General features: G+C 45.4%; 1 protein-coding gene across 7 annotated transcripts in view; it reads right to left on the bottom strand.

Annotated features, from left to right (window-relative positions):
• LOC139552225 (patatin-like phospholipase domain-containing protein 7) overlaps nucleotides 1-21,181 on the bottom strand; it is a 40,426-nt gene that overhangs the window by 10,113 nt on the left and 9,132 nt on the right. For 5 of the 7 annotated variants that reach the window (XR_011670396.1, XR_011670397.1, XM_071363738.1 and 2 more), the window contains 22 exons: nucleotides 20,700-20,787; nucleotides 20,324-20,403; nucleotides 17,293-17,381; nucleotides 17,078-17,218; nucleotides 16,791-16,950; nucleotides 16,327-16,407; nucleotides 15,142-15,270; nucleotides 14,796-14,876; nucleotides 14,177-14,393; nucleotides 14,000-14,088; nucleotides 13,694-13,849; nucleotides 13,025-13,102; nucleotides 9,065-9,270; nucleotides 8,839-8,970; nucleotides 8,236-8,359; nucleotides 7,273-7,386; nucleotides 5,081-5,147; nucleotides 4,795-4,944; nucleotides 4,212-4,275; nucleotides 3,893-4,061; nucleotides 2,821-3,003; nucleotides 1,871-1,989 (listed from right to left, as the gene is read on the bottom strand). Coding sequence is in view for 5 of the 7 variants with exons in the window: in XM_071363738.1 (XP_071219839.1) it covers nucleotides 1,871-1,989; nucleotides 2,821-3,003; nucleotides 3,893-4,061; nucleotides 4,212-4,275; nucleotides 4,795-4,944; nucleotides 5,081-5,147; nucleotides 7,273-7,386; nucleotides 8,236-8,359; nucleotides 8,839-8,970; nucleotides 9,065-9,270; nucleotides 13,025-13,102; nucleotides 13,694-13,849; nucleotides 14,000-14,088; nucleotides 14,177-14,393; nucleotides 14,796-14,876; nucleotides 15,142-15,270; nucleotides 16,327-16,407; nucleotides 16,791-16,950; nucleotides 17,078-17,218; nucleotides 17,293-17,381; nucleotides 20,324-20,403; nucleotides 20,700-20,787 (2,717 nt within the window). In the remaining 2 variants the exon portion in view is untranslated. The remainder of the gene's footprint in view (nucleotides 1-1,870; nucleotides 1,990-2,820; nucleotides 3,004-3,892; nucleotides 4,062-4,211; nucleotides 4,276-4,794; nucleotides 4,945-5,080; nucleotides 5,148-7,272; nucleotides 7,387-8,235; nucleotides 8,360-8,838; nucleotides 8,971-9,064; nucleotides 9,271-13,024; nucleotides 13,103-13,693; nucleotides 13,850-13,999; nucleotides 14,089-14,176; nucleotides 14,394-14,795; nucleotides 14,877-15,141; nucleotides 15,271-16,326; nucleotides 16,408-16,790; nucleotides 16,951-17,077; nucleotides 17,219-17,292; nucleotides 17,382-20,323; nucleotides 20,404-20,699; nucleotides 20,788-21,181) is intronic. The other 2 variants (XM_071363740.1, XM_071363742.1) reach the window with 1 other exon arrangement.

The raw sequence follows: 21,181 nt of genomic DNA, 5'->3' as shown, positions 1-21,181 counted from the left end.
CCACAACAATTCACAAGGGGCCCAAAATGTACGCCTTATCCTACGCACTTCTCAGTAGTTGGTATTCAGGCTTACCTTATGCAGGTATGTAACGGGCTTTGCAGGCGTGGCTCCCTTGCGTGCGCTGAATACATTTAATTCAACCACTGAAAATCCTCCCACTTACTGGACAACACATTTGCTCGTGGAGTTTGCATTCAATAGGGTTTTCAGTGCATTTATCTTAAGCGATCCCTTTAAATACGGTGTACTATACCTTTCATAAAGTGTTGTTGACAGACTCACTAGAAGACATTGAGAGAACGGGTTCAGAATATAGGGATCAATAAAAGAAAGCCATCTAAATGTATGTATATTTGTCTCCGTTTCAGCACCAACTGGTAGATTTAAAAATACTCTGATCTTGGAGATTACTTAGGCACATTTTAGGGTTAGGAAAGTATTGATGAATCATAAAAAAACTGAGTTAAGAGCCTTTACGCACAAAATATATTGAGGAATCAAAAATACAGTGGTTTGCTTCAACCTGAAAGTTGCCATATTCAAGATCAATGCATGACATATTGGAACTTTAAAAAGTGTACAATATGGGTTGAACAATAGTTCTATAAATCTACCCTAATCATGGAACTGTATGACAATGGTCCAGTCATCATGAACCATGCGCCAGGCTCCAGGTTTAAACTGCTACGTGGGGTCTGAGTTCCATAACGATTCAAACAGGCTACATGTCCCATATTATCGCACAACGTTAGCCTAATATGATCCACTAATGCTAGCGACCCTCAGGAACAACTACACGGACGTGACAGAGGAAAGAAAGGTACATTGGAATGGAATGATGTAAGATGTACGGTACAAATAGAAGGAAACACTAAAGGGACAGTTATAAATGTATGTGGGAATTACAGACGGTGGCTCCCGATAGTGGCTAATATTTAACTTGCTAGAAATGGTCAAATAAAACAGATTTTATCCCTGCAAATTATAAGGGCATACAATAAAAATTCTGAAAAACAGCACAGCTATTTGTAGCCTATTTCACTGTGGAAAAGGGGCCGCAATACATGTCACGTTGATATGCTTGTCAGTTTGCTGGTATGGTTTCACCTTCGTCTTCAGGGATCATAAGGGGAAAATATCTAAAACAATTGCTACGTGTATTTACAATCTCCAAACAGATTACTAATTTACCCAGCTCTTATAAATGTCTAAATTACAGTGCATTGAGATTCTAAAATCGGGAAAAATAAAGCAGATGCTTTTCCCACTTGGAACCAGTAAGTTCGCTGAAACTTATTCATGGTTTCCTCCTTTAGGAGGGGAATGAAGTCAAGGTCAGAATACGGCGTATCTGTAGACACACCTTCGTTTATACGACCTCCACCCCAAACGAATAGCGGGTGAATAGCATGCTATTCTCATGCTGAAGTTCAAGGTCAGAATAAGCGTAGAGAGAAAGGAGCATGAAAAGGAAATGACCTTCCATTTACGCATGCTTAACGTGAGTCCGAATTCCCCAAGGGGAAACAAGACAACTATTAGTACAAAGCATTTAACAGGCACGAGTTAAGAGCGAGAGAGAGACAAGAGGAACCAACCTTGAAACATCTCCTGAACACAACACAAACACAGGACAAACGGAAGGAGAAGAGAGAGAAAGACAGGAGAAGAGAAAATGAAATGAGCAAGATATTACATTTGGCAGAAAAGTGGAAGCAGTCTGCTTTGAGTGTTTCATGCATTAGGAAGGACAACACCCCCCCCTACACTACACGGGACGGCTCCATAGAAATGACTATACATGGGGCCGAGTGATGTCAGTGACCTAGAGGACAGAGGTTAGAGATCAGGGGTCATTGGAGCGTACCTGGCCCCTCCTCCCCCCAGTATGAGGGCGATGGCGTTCCCGGTCAGGACCCTGGCCAGGCGGGAGAAGTCTGAGTGGCGGTCAGCCGGCTTCTGGAACACACGCTGATACATCTCAATCTGGAGAGGAGAGCAATACACAGCAGATATTAAAACACTATTTCTTAAAATGGTGGGACACTGGAAATAACTGTGGGGTTGTGAGGCAACTCCTTCCTTAATTATGGGTTAGGGGCGTGAACATTTAAATGTTAAAACAAAATTGGGATGCTTAACGTTAAGAATCCCTAAGCGAAAGACTTAGTTTTATTTATTTATTTTTTACGTCGATGCAGAAAGTAAACAGCATCTCAGCAACAACTAAGAGCGTAGAAGCGCGATGCTCAACTTCTCCGCTGTTTTGGTGCCCTGGCTACCACTCCGTGAACAGCACGAAGCGAGCCAATACACATGCGCAGATACGGCAGCAAATCAGTCTCCAAAAATTCAGAATCTTAGGAGTCGATTCTTAGAGTTAACGAATCTTGACACTCAATGGGAGTCGGGGAATCAATTATTTTGGAGTCGACTCTTCACCACTATGACATCATCGTTAGCAGTTGGAAAAATGGCAGAGGAAAGGCAAGCGACGGCAGCGAAGTCCTGTATGGCAATATTGAAATGAGAAGGTTAAATGAGAAGGAAATGGAAACTTTGCAAGGTGGAATTGAGGTACAGTAATGATAGTACAGGTGCAATGCTTAAAAAGAGACCCTGAAAGAGACTCAAACCGTAGCTGGCAGCAGCCTTGTGAATTCACGTGGAATTTTATACATTTTCTTATTGTTTTAACGGAAAACCGATTAAAAATGGCAGTTTAAACATTAAAGAAAAAAATGTACCATATGTCACATCCTTATCAGGTGTGTGTGTGTGTACCAGTTTGGGCAGATCCGGTGTGTGTGTGTGTACCAGTTTAGGCAGGCTTCTCTTGGAGAAGACCCTGCGTGGGCAGGAGAGGTGCAGGTGTCTGGAGATCCAGCTCCTCATGTTGAGCCACTCCACAGTGCCCTGGGGCGGGGGGCCGTCCTCCCTGTGTAACAACACCAGCTGCTTCTGGGCCCTCACCGCACTGCCCTCCAGCATCCGCTCCAACTACAGGGTCAAAGGCCAGGGGTCAACTAGAGGTTGGCCAAGAAGAAGTAGGACATAGTTTGTCCAGAATTAAACAGGCATGTACTGCATACTGAGAGGAGAGGAGTGTCTTACACAATAGTATCAAGCCACTTGAGTCTGTGACTGGTTGGTATTCCTCTCTTTATCTTAGTAAATGGATATCATATCAGGGATAAGAGGTCAGCGAGGTCGACCCTGCCACCAAGCCCCAGACATGACTAAAGAACCCAAGGATCTGCACTGACCCTAATCCCACATCAAACACAGTGGCCTGCTAACACGCTAAGCTAGCTAACCTCTCCCCAAGCACCATGGAAATACGCTAAGCTAGCTAACCTCCCTCTAAGCATCATGCTAACACGCTAAGCTAGCTAACCTCTCCAAAAGCCTAATGCTAGTTTTGCAACAAAAACGGGAGGTCCCTCCCTGTTTTGTCCATCAGTCAAACAGAACGGTGAGCAACCTACCGGAATCTGTCCAATAGAAACTCTTGTTTTGGTTGCAACTGTTTGCCTCGGTGTGCACTAAGGATCACACCGCAGGAGAGGGGACTATTTCCTCTACTTCTGAAGCTTTTGCTGCCCCTGAAGATATTCAAAGGCTAGGCAAATTTAGTAGATGTGGTCATGCACGCTAACGTATTGCTACACCCTCTGTCTACACCCTCTGTCTACACCCTCTGTCTACACCCTCTGTCTACACCCTCTGTCTACACCCTCTGTCTACACCCTCTGTCTACACCCCCAGAATAATGTAACAGTCCAAATGTGTTACAAGTGACAGACTCATAGGATGGCTCAGTAGAATTCCATTTCCTAAAATCAGTTCCCCTCCCAGAGCCCCCAGTCCCTCCTGGTTCCCCCCGTACCTCCCCCACAGCGGGGTCTTGCTCCCCCAGTCCCACAATGATGATGCAGTCAGCCTGGCGGATACATCGCTGGGTCCAGGGGGTCAGGGTGTAGTCTGTCTGGTAGAGCACGATGCGGTGGATGTCCTCCTGCTGGCCCAGCCAACTGGACAGACGATACTCATGAACACTGACACAGACGAGACAGACGAGACAGACGAGACACAAGAGGGTGAAGCGAGAGAGAGACAATGATTTACTTCTTTAAAAAATAAAAGGAACCCTTTATAATGCATGTGGGCAGTTCAAGATGCACACAAACCCGTTCAGTCAAGCTCACCTGTCCAGTGCGGCCGCGCCCAGGCGCTGCTTGATGCTGTCGCTGGTCAGTAGAAGTGTGGGGCCTATGAAGAAGGACAATTTAGGTCAGGTCTGTGGAAAGGGCATACCTAAATCAAATCACATTGTATTTGTCACGTGCTTCGTAGACAACAGGTGTCGACTAACAGTGAAATGCTTACTTACGGGCCCTTTTCCAACAACGAAGTTAAAGATAAAGATAATACAAAATGAAAAGACACAAGGAATACAGACACAGTCATAGTACAACTGTACGAACTCATATCATTCCCCAGGCCCTAAAGCGTTCTAAGAGATGACCTGGCCACTGGGACACAGACTCAGCTCATTCTACTGAGGAGGGAGGACGGCCAATTCAAGGTCCCCATGAATGGAGATCATTTATTTCAGCCTCGGCAGAATATTAAATCATAGGAAAGAGCACCCGGGCATAAACACAATGTCACCCCCCCCCTATCTATATAGATGAGAAATCTATAGAAGGGCAGCACTGCTGAACTGCACTGTCTAGACAGCCTTGAACTGACGTGATGAAGAGAGAGGTGGAATGTGTGTGTGGTTACCAATGGCGATGAGTGCATGCTGCAGCTCCAGTGTGAAGGCTGTGAGAGGTACCTCCTCAGACACAGGCAGCACGGTGACAGTGGACAGGTTGGACGCTGGGTTCCCTGCATCCCACTTACTGCCTGGGGTGTGCAGGGCCAGGCTCCGAGCTGGGAGGAGGACAGACACACAGCGATGGATGGAGAGAGCAACATTATCATAAAGATATATTACACATAGCAGGTAAATGAGGCGTTAGATCCTTGTACAAAAGATGCCTGTAAACACACACGCACACCTACACACCTGTCAGAGGGCCATTGACCTGCTGAAGGATCTTCTGGCCAAGAAGGTGGATCAACCTCGTGACTACCTAAAACACAAGAAAGAGAGCGTCAGCGTGTGTGTGGAGGATTGTCATGTGTGTGAATGAGTGAGTGAGAGGTGTGTGTGAGTCAGTGAGTGAAAGCCAGTCATAGACCAAGTTAGACTTCTCATGTTTGTATCTGTCCCATCACGGCATCTGTGAAAGCACGGGCAGCACCATAGAGTCCATCTCTATTTTAAAGTAGTCCATTTCTTCCACTACTTCTATGAGTTGGTAAACAAACTGAAAGGGTGCATACTGCCACCTGGAGTGGGTTGTTTGAACAGGTATAAAACCCAAGGTTGGCGATTTACCTGCAGTTATGGAACGTTTGCTCATATGTAGGGCTGTGGCGGTCACGGATTTGTGTCAGCCGGTGATTGTCAAACAAATAACTGTCGGCCTCACGGTAATTGACCGTTAATTAACAAATACATTTAGCATCTCCTGGCTTCCACACATAGCTTACGAGCCACTGATGCAGAACTTTGAAACGTCTACATTTTAACAAGTCTAATAAATCCATGTAATATAGCCCAAACCTTCACGATAAATCAATGATTTATTTTAGACAGGTCTAAAGAAGCATAATATGAAGAAAATGTATTCCATTTCAGAAGAACAGAATAGCATACTCCAAGTTGTCCTTATGTTTGGTCCTGATCTGGCTATGCCAAAATGGCTATGGGCTACACTAGTTCATTAAGCAGACAAGTTTTGCTTAGAATTCCGTGGCATTATTTTATAGTATGAAGAATACAATTGAACAAATCGGAATAAAATATCAATATTTTCTCCAAACGATGAGGGAGTGCGCACATGCGGCTATTCTGTGTTGAGCGGTTAACAAAGAAATAGATTCTCGATATTCTTCATTTAGAGTTATTCATGTAACTTCTTGTTGTACGAAAATGGGCTATATGTTTAGATTTTTAATAGATTTTAAGTCTGCACAACAGTGGTAGGCCTGATCAGCGAACGATGAGACGGCCTATAGTCAGAGACCTGGCTGTGTGGTGCTCCCTCAATGTGATCAAGACAAAGGAGATGATTGTGGACTACAGGAAAAGGAGACCCGAGCACGTTCTCATTCACATCGACGGGGCTGTAGTGGAGTAGGTTGAGAGCTTCAAGTTCCTTGGTGTCCACATCACCAACAAACTGTCATGGTCCAAACACACCAAGACAGTCGTGAAGACAAAGCTTATTCCCCCACAGGAGACTGAAAAGATTTGGCATGGGTCCTCTGATCCTCAAAAGGTTCCACAGCTGCACCATTGAGAGCATCCTGACTGGTTGCATCACTGTCTGGTATGGCAACTGCTCGGCCTCCGACCGCAAGGCACTACAGAGGGTTGTGAGTACTGCCCAGTAAATCACTGGGGCAAAGCTTCCTGCCATCCAGAACCTCTATACCAGGCGATGTCAGAGAAAGGCCCTAGAAATTGTCAAAGACTCCAGCCACCCTAGTCATAGACTGTTCTCTCTGTTACCGCACGTCAAGGGGTACCGGAGTGCCAAGTCTAAGTCCAAAAGGCTTCTTAACAAAGGGCTACTCCGGTTGTAAAGATAAACAATGTGCTTAATATTAGGAAAGTTGACAAATAAATATAGTAGGCCTAGCCTATAGAAAGCTGATGGGCTCCTCCTCTTTTTAGTAGATGCCATCACTCTGTTTTCTCATGCAACTGCATAGCCTATAGAAATGTTGCGCAGCATGAGCTCATGAAGTGTTTGATTAGATTTTCGAACTATTTGCATTGATGTCAGTGATTAGAGGGACATAAGAGTGCTGAGTACCAGGCAGTTATCAAGTTTTGTAGGCTACTAATGACCATCAGCAGCATCAGAGCATGGAGAAGCCTAATTACCGTGACTAAATGGTCACGTGGAATTTGACTGCCTTCATGACTCGTGACCGCCGATGTGGCGGTAATACGGTCACCGTAACAGCCCTACTCACAATTCATTGGCTGATCCCTCCGGATGACCTTGATGGAATGATCTGATCCTTCCCACCCAGTTAACTACACAAATGGTGAAAGTTCTCAATGGTGCTGCCAATGTTAAAACGTGCTTTTGGGTATTAGAGTCGTCTATCTAAGTCTATGAAGCCAGTTGACCTACATACCTGTGGGAACTTCCTCTTAATGTAGCTGAGTGCTCCCTCTGGTAGTTTGGCCAGCTCTGAGTCACGTACTGCATGCACCGTGGTCGCTCTGTTCTGATGGGTCAGGGCCTCCACCTGGACACAACAACCACCACAGGCTCCCATTGGTCAACACTGCGAATCATCCCTCAATCATTATACAGGAACTATGCACCAAACTTACCCCGTAACACTCATGCAATTGATTTAATAATCATTGCACATTCCTTGTTTTCATATGGAGTTGAAGTGATCTTAGCCCTACAAATAGGAACATATTTAGTTTTTTAAAAAGCACTCACTGGTGCAGAAAATGTAAATAACTATTTAAGATAAAATTTGTGATCAGAGGAACGGATCAAGAAAAGCATGGTGAGCAAGACTTTTTAAGCCCCGGTGATTCTCGTGTCCATTTTCATCAGCGTCAACAAGCCAGCCAGGCAGTGACCTTTCATATCAAAGCGATTGATCTCCCCCTCTGTAATAACACTGTGCTGCTGGTACACACATGGTCTAACTCTGTATCCTCGCATTCCACACTCTCCTGACTCTGTCCTCACGGACACCGTAACTACGGCTACCGTCTGGAGCCGGTAACCATGGCATCGGACCATTCGCCTCAGGCTGGTATTCTTAGCAGCATAGGCATCGCCACAGCAATGCAAATCCACGTCAGCCAATGGGAGCGTGATGCAGTGAATTAAAGGGAGAGGGGTTACCAAACAGAGCTAAATCCTCTCTGGACAGCAGAGAAACACACACACACACAGCTCTGAGATGTTGTGAATAGCCATGTCATGGTGGGGCTTACTCATGACCCTGCATAAAACCGTGTCGGTGTCTAAATGGGTTTGCTTACATCTACAATCAATAAAACTATGAATTCTTTAAAAGCCTGGCATTGTTTATTCTACCCATTGTGCCACATGACATTTGACCCCTTACCACGCCGATGAGGTCACCGCGGCCGTACTCTCCGGTCAGCTCCTTCTTGCCGTCCTCCTTCATGATGACGGAGCGCAGACGGCCACTCAGAACTATGAAGGTGCTGTCTGACTTATCCCCCTGTCTGAGAGAGAGAATTGTTTCAACTGTAGCCAGACAAATTCAAGCTTCCGAATTGGATTGTAGTAATGTCTTGACTTTCATTATCATGTTTGAGGTTAAAAGGGATATTGCGTGATTTCAGTCTTTTTTTCTACGTAACGAGAGTCAGACAAATTCATGGAAACCATTTTTGTGTCTCCGGGTACCGTTTGGAGATTATTGAAGTTAGCGCTCAATGGCGCTGCCCGTGCACTAACAGACGCAATAATGGGACAGATGCCCTGCTATCTCTATAAATCTCTATCAATGAGTGTGTCTGTCTCTGGGTAAGTAGAAAAACGACCTAAAATCTTGAAATCTCGCAGTTTAAGACTAATCACGCTTGGGGTTTCATTGTAGATGTACCATCTCTAGATGAGATGGAAATACTGTAGATCAGTGAAGGCAGTAAAGCTGAATTGAGCGTGATTAGACATCGGTGTGGACAGAGGGGTTACCTACCTGTAGACTGCCCGGCCGGCCTCCACAGCCATCCAGTCCAGAGCAAAGTCTATCTGCCTGACGAAGGAAGACATCCTCCGAACGACCGTGTGAGCTACGTTCAGCACCACTGTGGGTTCTGCACGCATGATCCTGAGGGACACACACACGCGTAAATGTCGGAGTGTGCATGCATGTATGCATATGAAATACATGTGCACGACAGTGTGTATTCCCTGTGCCTCACTCGTAGAAGTGGGTCTTGGAAATGGAGAGGAAGCTGCAGTCTCGGTGGGCTCGGACAGTGAAGATGAGGGGCTCGCCGGTCAGTACAGCCAGCTGGCCCACCAGCTCCCCGGGGTGGGTCACAAACAGACATGTGTCCTCCTCGCGGTCGATCATCCGCTGGTACACATGCAGCAGGCCCAAGATCACAAACTGCACACTCACCTCCTGCAAAACACACTGGGATGAATACTTTCCAGGAAATCAACCAAGTTCCTATCCTGGGAATAATTCATATATATACCCGAAAAATTGGAAGTGCCAATTTCAAACTAAGAAATGGTCACTATGCCAGGGTTCTCCCAAAATAAGATTGTCGCTGGGCCACATTGCCGACTTGGCTGCGCCTCTATATCAACATTTCACAGCAAGTGAAACTGATATTTGGTCATGAGTGTAACTTTGATCGCCAATGACATTGTTGTGAATTACGAAACAGGATGTTCATCAATTCGGAGCATGATGGTGTTCCTCAATTAATTCAGCGCATTTTCAGCAGTAGGCCTAGGCTACCTCGACACAGAGCGCGCTCAGGACGCACAGAACGTACCACGAGTAGGCTAATGCGTTGTCAAATCATACAAACTTATTAACGGCAGACAAACAGATAACCAAAGTTGCTAAATAACCTCTAACGAATGACAGAATATCTCCGATTTGGCAAAATCGAGTTGATGATTATGCAGATAGCAGATCAGCTCATGAATAACAGGGAGACGAAGAGAGGAAATTGTTTAAATATCAAGCTCTTAACGGGGACCAACTCTTAAAAAATATATATCCATATCGACATTCATACAGTTTGTTGATCACACATTCTCTAACTAAGCTCTCATATGGGCAGCGATACAAGACAGTGCAGAGAAGCAGGGGAAATGTCATAGCAGTATTTTGACCATGCAACCTATGGATTACAGAATAAAGTTTGGAATTGTCATGCGAGACAGGAGTGAGGATTTGGGGTTTCAGTGGAATTGTCATGCGAGACAGGAGTGAGGATTTGGGGTTTCAGTGGAATTGTCATGCGAGACAGGAGTGAGGATTTGGGGTTTCAGTGGAATTGTCATGCGAGACAGGAGTGAGGATTTGGGGTTTCAGTGGAATTGGGACGACAGGGAAATAGCCTAGGCTCTATATAATGCTACTACTTGCGTCAATAATACAGTTGATTTAGACTACATTATTGCATGCTCAATGTTTCTGATCAGTGATAGATGAGAAAACAAATAAATGAGCTAGCACTTCCACTTGTCCTGCCAGAGATCAATTAACCAAATATACAGACAGATTCAGTGAAACAAAATCACATTGATTATCAGACAAGTCAAAGGCTTTTGGTCAGGAATAGGACAAGGCTGAAGAGAAGGATCTACTTGTATAACATGCTAGCAAAATGAGCTAATACAGTTGAAGTCGGAAGTTTACATACACGTTAGAAAAATACATTTAAAGTCAGTTTCACAATTCCTGACATTTAATCCTAGTAAAAATTCCCCGTCTTAGGTCAGTTAGGATCACCACTTTATTTTAAGAATGAAATGTCAGAATAATAGTAGAGAGAATTATTTATTTGAGCTTTTATTTCTTTCATCACATTCGCAGTGGGTCAGAAGTTTACATACACTCAATTAGTATTTGGTAGCATTGCCTTTAAATTGTTTAACTTGGGTCAAACGTTTTGGGTAGCCTTCCACAAGCTTCCCACAATAAGTTGGGTGCATTTTGTCACATTCCTCCTGACAGATCTGGTGTAACTGAGTCAGGTTTGTAGGCCTCCTTGCTCGCACACACTTTTTCAGTTCTGCCCACAAATTTCTATAGGATTGAGGTCAGGGCTTGGTTGTCCTTAACCCATTTTCCCACAACTTTGGAAGTGTGCTTGGGATCATTGTCCATTTGGAAGACCCATTTGCGACCAAGCTTTAACTTCCTGACTGATGTCTTGAGATGTTGCTTCAATATATCCACATAATGCCATCTATTTTGTGAAGTGAACCAGTCCCTCCTGCAGCAAAGCACCCCCACAGCATGATGCTGCCACTCCTGTGCTTCACGGTTGGGATGGTGTTCTTCGGCTTGCACGCCTCCCCCTTTTTCCTCCAAACATAACGATGGTCATAATGGCCAAACAGTTCTATTTTTGTTTCATCAGACCAGAGGGCATTTCTCTAAAAAGTACAATCTTTGTCCCCATGTGCAGTTGCAAATCGCAGTCTGGCTTTTTCATGGCGGTTTTGGAGCAGTGGCTTCTTCCTTGCTGAGCGGACTTTCAGGTCATGTAGATATAGTACTCGTTTTACTGTGGATATAGATACTTTGTACCGGTTACCTCCAGCATCTTCACAAGGTCCTTTGCTGATGTTCTGGGATTGATTTGCACTTTTCGCACCAAAGTACGTTCATCTCTAGGAGACAGAACACGTCTCCTTCCTGAGCGGTATGACGGATGCGTGGTCCCATGGTGTTTATACTTGTGTACTATTGTTTGTACAGATGAACGTGGTACCTTCAGGCGCTTGGAAATTGCTCCCAAGCATGAACCAGACTTGTGGAGGTCTACAATTTTTTTTATTAGATCTTGGCTTATTTCTTTTGATTTTCCCATGATGTCAAGCAAAGAGGCACTGAGTTTGAAGTTAGGCCTTGAAATACATCCACAGGTACACCTCCATTTGACTAAAATGATGTCAATCAGCCTATCAGAAGTTTCTGAAGACATGACATCATTTTCTGGAATTTTCCAAGCTGTTTAAAGGCACAGTCAACTCAGTGTATGTAAACTTCTGACCCACTGGAATTGTGATACAGTGAATTATAAGTGAAATAATCTGTCTGTAAACAATTGTTGGAAAAATGACTTGTGTCATGCACAAAGTAGATGTCCTAACCGACTTGCCAAAACTATAGTTTGTTAACAAGAAATTTGTGGAGTGGTTGAAAAACGAGTTTTAATGACTCCAACCTAAGTGTATGTAAACTTCTGACTTCAACTGTATATGAGCAAACAAGAGTAAAGATGATCATTAGCACTCACCTTAACTTAGCTAACATTTTCCCAGCCTAATTGTTACCAAATATCCAAATGGAGATTCAGTGTTAAACAAAAATTTGACATTGATTGATTTATCTAGACGAGTCCTCTGCGCTTGTCTCAAAGCAGCGCGATCCCAATTAAAACAGTGCTGAAATGATAACCTAGGTTACCACAAACACGCGACTATTGCTTTAAATTAGTATGACGGTTGGATATGACTTTGGGAGTTTCAGTATTAGCCAGAATTTGATAAATGACTAAAATTGCATTAGCCTACTTAATTCCAATATTTTCATCATTCAGTTGATCCTAACTAAAGAGTTTCTGTCTCTGCGCTTTTTCTAGGCACAATGGCTGTTTCCTCTTCTACTTACTTCGCTTCCGCGTGTTGGCTCTTTAATTTCTGTGATGTTGGACAAGGCCTGAGCTTTAATTTTGGGGTCAGAAGGGGATAGAAGGGAATAGAATTTTCAGTTCTGACGAGAACTCTAAACGGCATTCGGTTTTCGTGTGCAGTCAATTGTCCAATCCAGTGTCAATTATGCGTGTACATTGAATATATGGCGAATTTGTGTGGTAAATACATTAGCCTAAAGCCTTTCATGTGACAACCTGTTTGTATAATGTCCCATTTCATATTTTTCAATCTTCTGCTGCACACGTTGCGTATTTTGTGGAATTGCATCAGTGCGACATTGGGGAGGAAATGTTGTAATTTCCCCAGTGTTCGGATGATTCCATTGGTCCATTAAGCTATGGAAGTTCAATCAAGCACAGATAAAGGAATGCTTCCAAGTAGTATTTGAACAGGTATGGATGATAGGTATGACCAAAGAGGAGAACCAGCTTATGGTTGATGAAGTAAAGCAGACAGTATGGTGCTCTGACCTGATCTCCCTGTCTGGCCACCACAGAGCCTGCTTTGACCTGGTGCAGAGTCACCCTGCCCTCCAACAGACCAGGGTCCTGACAGAGAGGGAGAGATTATGGTACAGCAGGATTAAGGTAGGTGTGAGAGCCTGCTTTGACCTGGTGCAGAGTCACCCTGCCCTCCAACAGACCAGGGTCCTGACAGAGAGGGAGAGATTATGGTACAGCGGGATGAAGGTAGGTGTGAGAGCCTGCTTTGACCTGGTGCAGAGTCACCCTGCCCTCCAACAGACCAGGGTCCTGACAGAGAGGGAGAGACTATGGTACAGCAGGATTAAGGTAGGTGTGAGAGACTGCTAGCGATTCAGACATTGACAGAGAGAACGTGAGGTCGCAAGAGGAAGCATAGTTCCCGGAACACACCCGGTACTGTCTCACAGTAGTGCTCGCCATAGATGTAGAACCGCATATGGCCGCCGATCCACACATGGACAGAAGAATGACTTGAAAGGTAACGACTGTTCTAGTTATTCTATCTCTATGGAGAGCGAGAAATAGAATACATGTGGCCGCCGATCCACCCGTCACACTGGAATGACTTAAATTGGAAAGTCTAGTAATTATATTTCCGTGTATTTAACAATATACTATAGATCTATATGGTACTCCCTGTCCGAAACATCTCACCTGCAGCTGGATGATGCCCAGCAGGTCTTTCTTGGCAGCCTGAAAGATGGAGCTGACCTTGCTGGGGTGGACGGTGTCAGAGCGCCCCCCGCTGTCCGTGTAGTGGAACACGGCAGAGGGCGTATGCTGCATGGTCACACTCTTCTTCAGGATGGACTGGAGGAAGGTTAGGGGAGAGAGGGAGGGGGTTCAGACATGAGTGAAGCAGAGGTCTGTCAATGACTGAGTCCCATATGGCACCCTATTCCATATTTAGTGCACTACTTTTGACCAGGGCCCATAGGCAGAGGGAGAAAGGAGGCTCACCTTGTAAATGACAGGGCTAGAGGGGCGCTCGTCTATGGTGACTCTGGCTCGCTCGTACGCCATGTTCAGGTCGATCCCTGTCACCCCTGCTGAGCAGAGAGAGGTATTGATGGGCATAGTGTACGTGTGAAGTCACAAGTGAATGTAGTTGCAGCACTGGGCAGGGGACAAGCCTACCTGTGCCGTCAGTGGGCATAGAGATAGAGCGAGTCTTCCTAAAGGCGTTGGAGGGGCTATCTTTCCCGGCGTCTGTGTCCGAGGAGGTGTCTGCGAGTGCAGGTGTGGGGATGGGGGCGAAGACCGGGTCCTCCTGAAAGTGGGGTCTGCGTGGGATCCTGCCCGGACTCCCTTCCATCACCCCAGCAACCGCCACCAAGGGGACCGCCTGACGCTCCTGTCAATCAAAGAGGCAAAATATTACATTAACTATTCACACCATATCAACCTCATCACACATTTCACTAATAACACAACAAATGTGTCCTTGGATGCATGTTTGATTGGCTATAAAGAGAATGCAATATGAGGTGGGTGAACAATAGAATGAATACCAGAGAAAATCCAATCTAGATGACAGAATTCCACTGTAGAATAATGTGGCTGTTGGAGAAGATTGGGTCAGGGAGGGTCTGAGTGACATAACTTTTAAACCCTCTTGCCGTTTCTCTTCCATCAGTGTTACTGCCCTTTATGTTATTTATAGAGGCTTGGGATCCATGTTATTCCTTTTCACTGAGCTTTATGATTCTGCACGGAGGATAGCGTTATGATGCTGGGCGTAATGTGCGTGTATTACCGGGTTGAAGAGCTCTGTGGTTAGGCCCAGGTAGTTATGTAACGCCAGGAAAGTCACTCTCTGGAGTCGCACCATGATTATCTGGAACACAAACAAACACCAAGGTGGATCAAACACCACGACACAACAATGCCTGTGATACAGCCAAAATAAAGACCTCTCCAGAACAATCAGGGTGTACTTTCAACTCAGGTTAGGCAGAGTATTCACCCTTGGGTGTGTCCCAAACGGGCCAATAAGGAATAAGGTGGAGTTTGGGATGCAGGCCCTTGCCATTAGGGGGGTCTCATCCAAAGAGTTGTTTATTTGAAGTGTGTTCGGGAGTGGGCTGAGGTTGGGGCCGTACCTGAATGACGCGCACCAGAGTCTCGGGGTACTTCTCAAACACAGACTGGAAGGCTGAGGCGGGCAGACGCAGGATTGTGGAGCGAGACGCAGCCCGCGCTGACACAGTCTTATAGGGGGCGGGGTAACCCTGAGGAACACAGGAACCAACCAATCACACAGGGAGGGGGAGACAGAGAGGACAAAAGAGACAGGGGAGGAGGTGAATGGAACACTGAAATCAGAAAAACAGAAAGGAGGAGGAGAGAGGGAGGAGTGATGTCTGAAAAGAGAGGGGGAAACATGAACAGATGAATAGAGGTACAGTAGTTAAAAGACAAAAGGCAGAGAGATGGATGGATGACAGGACGGGGAGGAGGGAGGGAGGGATGGATGGATGACAGGACGGGGAGGAGGGAGGGAGGGATGGATGGATGACAGGACGGGGAGGAGGGAGGGAGGGATGGATGGATGACAGGACGGGGAGGGAGGGAGGGATGGATGGATGACAGGACGGGGAGGGAGGGAGAGATGGATGGATGACAGGACGGGGAGGGAGGGAGAGATGGATGGATGACAGGACGGGGAGGAGGGAGAGATGGATGGATGACAGGACGGGGAGGAGGGAGAGATGGATGGATGACAGGACGGGGAGGAGGGAGAGATGGATGGATGACAGGACGGGGAGGAGGGAGAGATGGATGGATGACAGGACGGGGAGGAGGGAGAGATGGATGGATGACAGGACGGGGAGGAGGGAGAGATGGATGGATGACAGGACGGGGAGGAGGGAGAGATGGATGGATGACAGGACGGGGAGGAGGGAGAGATGGATGGATGACAGGACGGGGAGGAGGGAGAGATGGATGGATGACAGGACGGGGAGGAGGGAGAGATGGATGGATGACAGGACGGGGAGGAGGGAGAGATGGATGGATGACAGGACGGGGAGGAGGGAGAGATGGATGGATGACAGGACGGGGAAGAGGGAGAGATGGATGGATGGAGAAGTGGGTCGAGGATAAGCCAGAGGTGGAGGACAGAGGCGGGGTGTGACACAAGCGTCAGATGGAGGGAAGATATAAGATGCGTCCCAAATGACAGCTAATTCCTTGTATGGTGCACCACTTTTGACCACAGCCTTATGGTCAAAAGTAGTGGACTATAAAGGGAATAGGGTGCCCTATAAGACTCGCAGAAAACTCACGGTGATGATGTCTAGAATACTGAGCAGGCTGTGGACACTGTCCCCCGGGAGCACGTCCTTCACAACCGGCTCTGTGCCATCCTGTACACCACACACACACACACAGATAACTAACCTTGTGGGGACACACAATTCAGTCTCATTAAAAATCCTATTTTCACTGCACCTAACCCAAAAACTTAAACTTTAACCCTAGCTCCTAACCCTAACCCCAATTATAACCCTAACCCTAAACCCTCTATAAATACCATTTGACCTTGTGGGGACTAACAAAATGTCCCCAGTTGGTCAAATTTTTGTCCAGAAAGATAAGTTCCCCCATGGTGCACAGAATAACTTACAAAAATAAGTCTGATATTGACTTAGCTAGCTCTGACTTAGCTAGCTCTGACTTAGCTAGCTCTGAGCTCGTCTACAGTAGGTTTCATTGGGTATTCCCAGCAGCTTTTCTAGCCCAGTCTTACGTTCTCGTGGATGCAGAGTTCCAGACGTCCATCCTGGACAACGTAGATGCTGTCGTCGTCATCGCCCGGCCGGAACAGCCCCTCCCCCTCCTGCAGCTCCACAAAGACCATGTGACGACACAGCTCCAGGAACAGAGGCTTTTCAAAGTGGCCCAGCACCCTGAGAGCAGAGGGAGACCGCAAAGAGTGACACAGAACACACACACACAATGCTACTGGTGTTCTCGTGCGCGCGCGCGTGTGTGTGTATGTGTGTGTGTGTGTGTGTGCAACAAGGTTGTGATTACCTGACGTTTTTGAGCATGTAGAGGACCTCTGAGGGAAGGTTGGAGTTCTGAACATCAAACTCAGTCAGGTCCGCCTCCAGCAGGGAGGGAGGGGGTTCCTTGGGCTGCAGAGTAGGGGGCTCCTTACGGATACGCAGGATCCTAGAACACAAACACATTAAATAGCAGAGACTAGTGCACCCTTCCTTATCGGTAGTTTTGAGTAGAGATGGTACCTGCGAGCTATACTCAGGACTTTGGGTCTCTTCCGAGGGCGCAGCTTGGACACCGAGGTAGAAGATGGTGGGGAGGAAAGGGTCTGGACCTGTGAGTGACAGAGAGAGAGAAAACAAAGGAAGGAAGGAAGGAAGGAAGGGGATGAAGGAATGAGTTCCCAAAAGCACAAAATGCTATTTCGCTCTGCCCTCTAGTGGGGAAACATGTAACTGACATTTCTTATCATCAGAAGACACAGTTGCAGCCAAATATATTGGCACCCCTTGCACTTTGTGGTGCTTATTTGTCCTGGAGCAATTATGGTTAAGAGACTGGACTCTGTAATAAAGAGCAAGGATGCATGATAAACAAATGCCAAGTCACTCACCCACCATTGCACATTGTACCAAATGGTAGGTTGGACTTCACTTTATATGCGCAGAAAGATACATTTGTATGTGTTCATCTACAAAGCCCTTTTGGGTAAAAACCCTCTTTACCTCTGTAGTCTGGTCTCCTTCACCACCAGCAGTTAACATACCTGGTCTGCTAGGTGGTTGCTACTTAAAGTCCCCAGGACATTTACAGTGAGTGTGTGGACAGGTGTCTTATACAGGTAACGAGTTCAAACAGGTGAAGTTAATACAGGTAATGAGTGGAGAACAGGAGGGCTTCTTAAATAAAAACTAACAGGTCTGTGAGAGCCGGAATTCTTACTGGTTGGTAGATGATCAAATACTTATGTCATGCAATAAAATGCAAATTAATTACTTAAAAATCATACAATGTGATTTCCTGGATTTTTGTTTTAGATTCCGTCTCTCACAGTTGAAGTGTACCTATGATAGAAATTACAGACCTCTACATGCTTTGTAAGTAGGAAAACCTGCAAAATCGGCAGTGTATCAAATAATTGTTCTCCCCACTGTATATATATATACAGTGCATTCGGAAAGTATTCAGACCCCTTGACTTTTTCCACATTCTGTTACGTTACAGCCTTATTTAAAAATGTATTAAATGTTTTTTTACCCTCAATATACACAAAATACCCCATAATGACAAAGAAAAAAAACTGGTTTTTAGAAATGTTAGTAAATTATCACATTTACGTAAGTATTCAGACCCTTTACTCAGTACTTTGTGGAAGCACCTTTGGCAGCAATTACAGCCTCCAGTCTTCTTGGGTATGATGCTACAAGCTTAGCACACCTGTATTTGGAGAGTTTCTCCCATTTTTATCTGCAGATCCTCTCAAGCTCTGTCAGGTTGGATGGCTGCACAGCTATTTTCAGGTCTCTCCAGAGATGTTCGATCAGGTTCAAGTCCGGGCTCTGGCTGGGCCACAAGGACATTCAGAGACTTCTCCTGAAGCCACTCCTGCATTGTCTTGGCTGTGTGCTTAGGGTCGTTGTCCTGTTGGAAGGTGAACCTTCGCCCCCAGTCTGAGGTCCTGAGAGCTCTGGAGCAGGTTTTCATCAAGAATCTCTGTACTTTGCTCTGTTAATTTTCCCCTCAATACTGACTAGTCTCCCAGTCCCTGCCGCTAAAAAATATCCCGACAGCATGATGCTGCCACCACCATGCTTGACAATGTTTGGCATTTAGGCCCAATAGTTACATCTTGGTTCATCAGACCGGGGAATCTTGTTTCTCGTGGTCTGAGAGTCTTTAGGTGCCTTTTGGCAAACTCCAAGCGGGCTGTCATGTGCCTTTTACTGAGGAATGGCTTCCGTCTGGCCATTCTACCATAAAGGCCTGATTGGTGGAGTGCTGCAGAGATGGTTGGCCTTCTGGAAGGTTCTCCCATCTCCACAAAGGAACTCTGGAGCTCTGTCAGAGTGACCTCCCTGACCAAGGCCGTTCTCCCCTGATTGTTCAGTTTGGATTGCTCAGTGTGGCTGGGCGGCCAGCTCTAGGAAGGGTCTTGGTGGTTCCAAACTTCTTCCATTTAAGAATGATGGAGGTCACTGTGTTCTTGGCAATCTTCAATGCTGCAGACATGTTTTGGTACCCTTCCCCAGATCTGTGCCTCGACACAATCCTGTCGTCTCGGAGCTCTACGGACAATTCCTTCAACCTCATGACTTGGTTTTTGCTCTGACATGAGCTGTGGGACCTTATATAGAGATGTGTGTGCCTTTCCAAATCATGTCCAATCAATTAAAATTTTCCACAGGTGGACTCCAATCAAGTTGTAGAAACATCAAGGATGATCAATGTTAACACGATGCATCCAAGCTCAATTTTTTCTCATAGCAAAGGGTCTGAATACTGTAAATAAGGTACTTCTGTTAGTTATTTTTCATAAATTTAACAAAATGTCCTGTTTTCGCTTAGTCATTATGGGATATTGTGTTGTTTGATGATACATTTTTATAGCAATTATAGAATAAGGCTGTAAGTAACAACATTTGGAAAAAGTCAAGGGGTCTGAATACTTTCCGAATGCACTGTATATTGCCGCAACTGTATCACAGTATGAATTCAAAGAACACCATACGAGTGCTAAATGAGTATGCTAAATGATTTGAAACTTGATAATTGCAATGAGTACATTAAAATTGATATGTAATATCCTGAAATTTAATTGGATAGCAATGAGAATTGGCTGAGGGCCCTCCAGCATTATATGAGTGTTGAAACTCCTGGGCCTGTATTCATAAAGTGTTTCAGAAAAGTAGTAATTGCTTATTTAGCATCAGGTCCCAGCTGTCCAATTGCAATTGTATTAATTATAATCTAAAAGGCAAAACTGACCCTAGATCAGCACTCCTACTCTTGAGGCGCTTTATGAATATGGGCCCTGATACGTAATGCATGGCATAGAGCTGAGTGACTTGGTGAAGAATCATTCCATTTCCCCAGGTAAAAGTAGTATTGTGGCGAATTCGGGTGATAGCCCTGGCTGGAATTCGAACCCGGGTCCAGAGACTGTAAACCAAACATCTTAGCCGTTACGCTCAGAGATCCCTATGGTCCCTGGTCAAAAGTAGTGGCACTATAAAGGGATTAGGGTGCCATTTGGAACACAGAGCAATAATGACTAACCTTCCTCATAATCTTCCTGCCGTAGAAGAGCACCTTGTCTCTCTTCCTGAAGCGATAGCGGGGAACAGCCTGCTGTCCACCTTCGAATAGACACAACAAAATGCTATCAACAAAGATAACAGCACTTATGCAACAGTGGCTACTGAGCATACAACGAATGAACAATGAATGATGTCCCGTAAAACATAGGACCTCTCTGTTCAGGTCCAATTCATAAGTCCCGTTATTAATTCCTATTATTATGCCGATGTGGTTACACTTTGTCATTTGCCACAAAATGAGTTCAGTTACTTTAATGTCAAAGTTTAATATCAACTGTTTCCTTGCCCCTCATGTTTGTCCCATGAAGTGGGGAGGAAGAGGATGGATGACTCACTGGCCAGCTTGTATCTTCTATAGAGGAAGAGCACCACGATGCCAATTAGAGAAACTGCCACCACAGCCCCGATCAGCACGCCAGTCAACTGGACAACAAAACAAAGTTATACCATAAAGATCCATTCAATTACAGTGTTCTATTCTATGGCTAGTTTGGTGTCAGACACAGACACTGGGAACCACAGAACATTCCAACAACAACAAACATGATCACTGAAGTCTGATCAAGAAGTCATGGAGAGACCAAAGGGGGATGTGGGGGGGCTACATCAAAGACCTCCTTCCTCTTTTTGTTTATTCTTGATGTCTAAGGAGGCTTTACTAGACATTGTTGATGTAGGATTTACTTTCAGAAGGCCAGAGACTTTACTATGGTTATTATGTTAGGTTTTTTGCTTTATTAAAATGTTTTGCACGCATGGAAATAGAAGTTTATCTGGGGTGTATTCACTAGTGCATGCACACCGTAGCAAACAGTAC

This window comes from Salvelinus alpinus, chromosome 24, assembly GCF_045679555.1.
Source record: "Salvelinus alpinus chromosome 24, SLU_Salpinus.1, whole genome shotgun sequence".
NCBI classification, from domain to species: Eukaryota; Metazoa; Chordata; class Actinopteri; order Salmoniformes; family Salmonidae; genus Salvelinus; species Salvelinus alpinus.
This window is presented reverse-complemented; position numbering and strand designations above follow the sequence as displayed.